The 1,745-nt window shown below is 54.0% G+C and overlaps 1 protein-coding gene across 1 annotated transcript; it reads right to left on the minus strand.

The window, feature by feature from the left end:
- Positions 1-235: 235 nt before the first annotated feature.
- On the minus strand, positions 236-1,616 carry AB675_10178 (uncharacterized protein; the record flags this gene model as incomplete). Its single annotated transcript, XM_018138932.1, has 2 exons — positions 236-820; positions 888-1,616. The coding sequence occupies 2 exons, from the start codon at positions 1,614-1,616 to the stop codon at positions 236-238; spliced, it is 1,314 nt and encodes a 437-aa protein (XP_017994238.1).
- Positions 1,617-1,745: the final 129 nt, after the last annotated feature.

The following is a 1,745-nucleotide window of genomic DNA, read 5'->3' on the forward strand; positions in this document are numbered from 1 at the left end:
GGGGCGGGAATGGAGCTGCACGAGAGGGCAAGTGGCGGGGAGGTGGGAGAGGAAGCAGAAGGGTTGATGCGGAGAGGAAGTCGTGATGATGGTGATGGCATTGGTCCGAATGAACGTCTCAGGTGACTAAAAATCTTAGATAGGATACTTACCAGGCGGACTTTGCTCATTCATACAGGATTTGGGACTAAGTAGCTCGTAAGCTGATCGAGCTGCTCCATCATGCTGAACTCCATCATTCTTCCTCGCTGACCTCACTATCGTCGTCACCACCCGCTGGCGCACTGCCACCAGTAGTAATGCCCAATCCCAAACCAACACTTGTATCGGCGTCATCGTCGCCTCCCAACAGATCTTCCAACTCAGCAACTTCATCATCCTCGCTCACATTCTGGTTCGGCGGTGTGGGAGCTATGTCGTGGTCTCGGTCGGCAGCCTTCTTAGTATGCTTGCTTTGCCTCGATGTCGCAGACCTGTGTGCCCTCGGACTGCCTAGCTCGAGTTCATCGACGTCATCATCCTCGCGGACGTCCCTCATCTCGACATCTCGGTCCCGCGGTCGCTGCTGCTGCTGGGCGACACGCGGACTTTGTCCAAGGACTGGCGTACTGGTATGGCTACGGAAGATCTCCGGGTCAATACGACGCTTGCGCTTCGTCGCTTGCTGCGGTGGCGAGTCCTGATCCATCTTGAGAATGTCGTCATCATCGTCGTTGACGACAATGTCTGGCGTGCTACCGATGTTGGTGGAGATGTTGCGTGCGTGGATCTTGGAAGTCCTGCTATCTGCTGATGACATGAGCGTCGCTGAGCTCGTCATCTGAGTCGGAAATTCGTTCATTGGAGAGTGGCTGATTCGATTGTCTTGCAGGTTTGCTGTCTCGCACCGGTTTGGCTTTGCGTTTGATAGGCTCTACTTTTGGCTTGCTTTGTACCACCTTTGGCTCTCGGGGCAGGCTTTGAGCTATGGTGGGTGTAAAGCGAGTAGCTCCCATAGCAGGACTTGCAAAGCCGCTCATTGGTGTTCTGCTTCCGGGCAGTGGGCTCTTGAAGCCGGCGGCCTTCTCGGTGTTCTCCTTCGCTTCATCCATGAAGTTTCGAAAGTCAAACGGATTGTCCGGATCGGGGTCGTCATTGTCGCGTGGCTTATTCGAGGGAGCCTTGCTTGTAGATGATGTCTTGGTCAATTGAGGTAGACGTTGGACATCTTCCTTTGATTGTGAGGGAGCGGCCTCGAGATTGAGGTCGATCGAATGAGCAATAGTCTCCAGAACGAAGACAGACCTCTCCTTGTCGAAGACGAGGGCGAATGAATCGACTTCTTTACCATCACTGCTCAATTGCCGGTCGTGACCAGTGTATCTGTAAGCCACATCCGGAGCAATCGCGTTGTCGATATTGAGCCGGTAACCATCATCGGCACGTCGTAATCTGCTGTCAGCATCGCCAAACCCTGCCTTAGGCTGCCAGTTGAATTGCAAGTCGATGTAATGACTGGCTGACGACGAGCCGTTCTTGAGAGATTCGCCAAGGACAATGGGATACTCGGCTGGCTTCCGGAAGTCAATTAGGCCTGGGGCGTGGACTGCCTGCACTGCTGGCGAAAGCGGTGGCATGGTTGTTGCATAGACCGACTGTGAGATGGGCGTTATTGTCTTGAAACCCCCAGAGGGGATCGGTCAAGCCCACAGAATGCTCTAGCGAAGAAAAGAGACTGTGCTTTGTTGTAGGAGCAGGAGGTGGAG

The sequence above is a fragment of the Cyphellophora attinorum genome (assembly GCF_001299255.1).
Source record: "Cyphellophora attinorum strain CBS 131958 chromosome Unknown Contig84, whole genome shotgun sequence".
NCBI lineage: Eukaryota > Fungi > Ascomycota > Eurotiomycetes > Chaetothyriales > Cyphellophoraceae > Cyphellophora > Cyphellophora attinorum.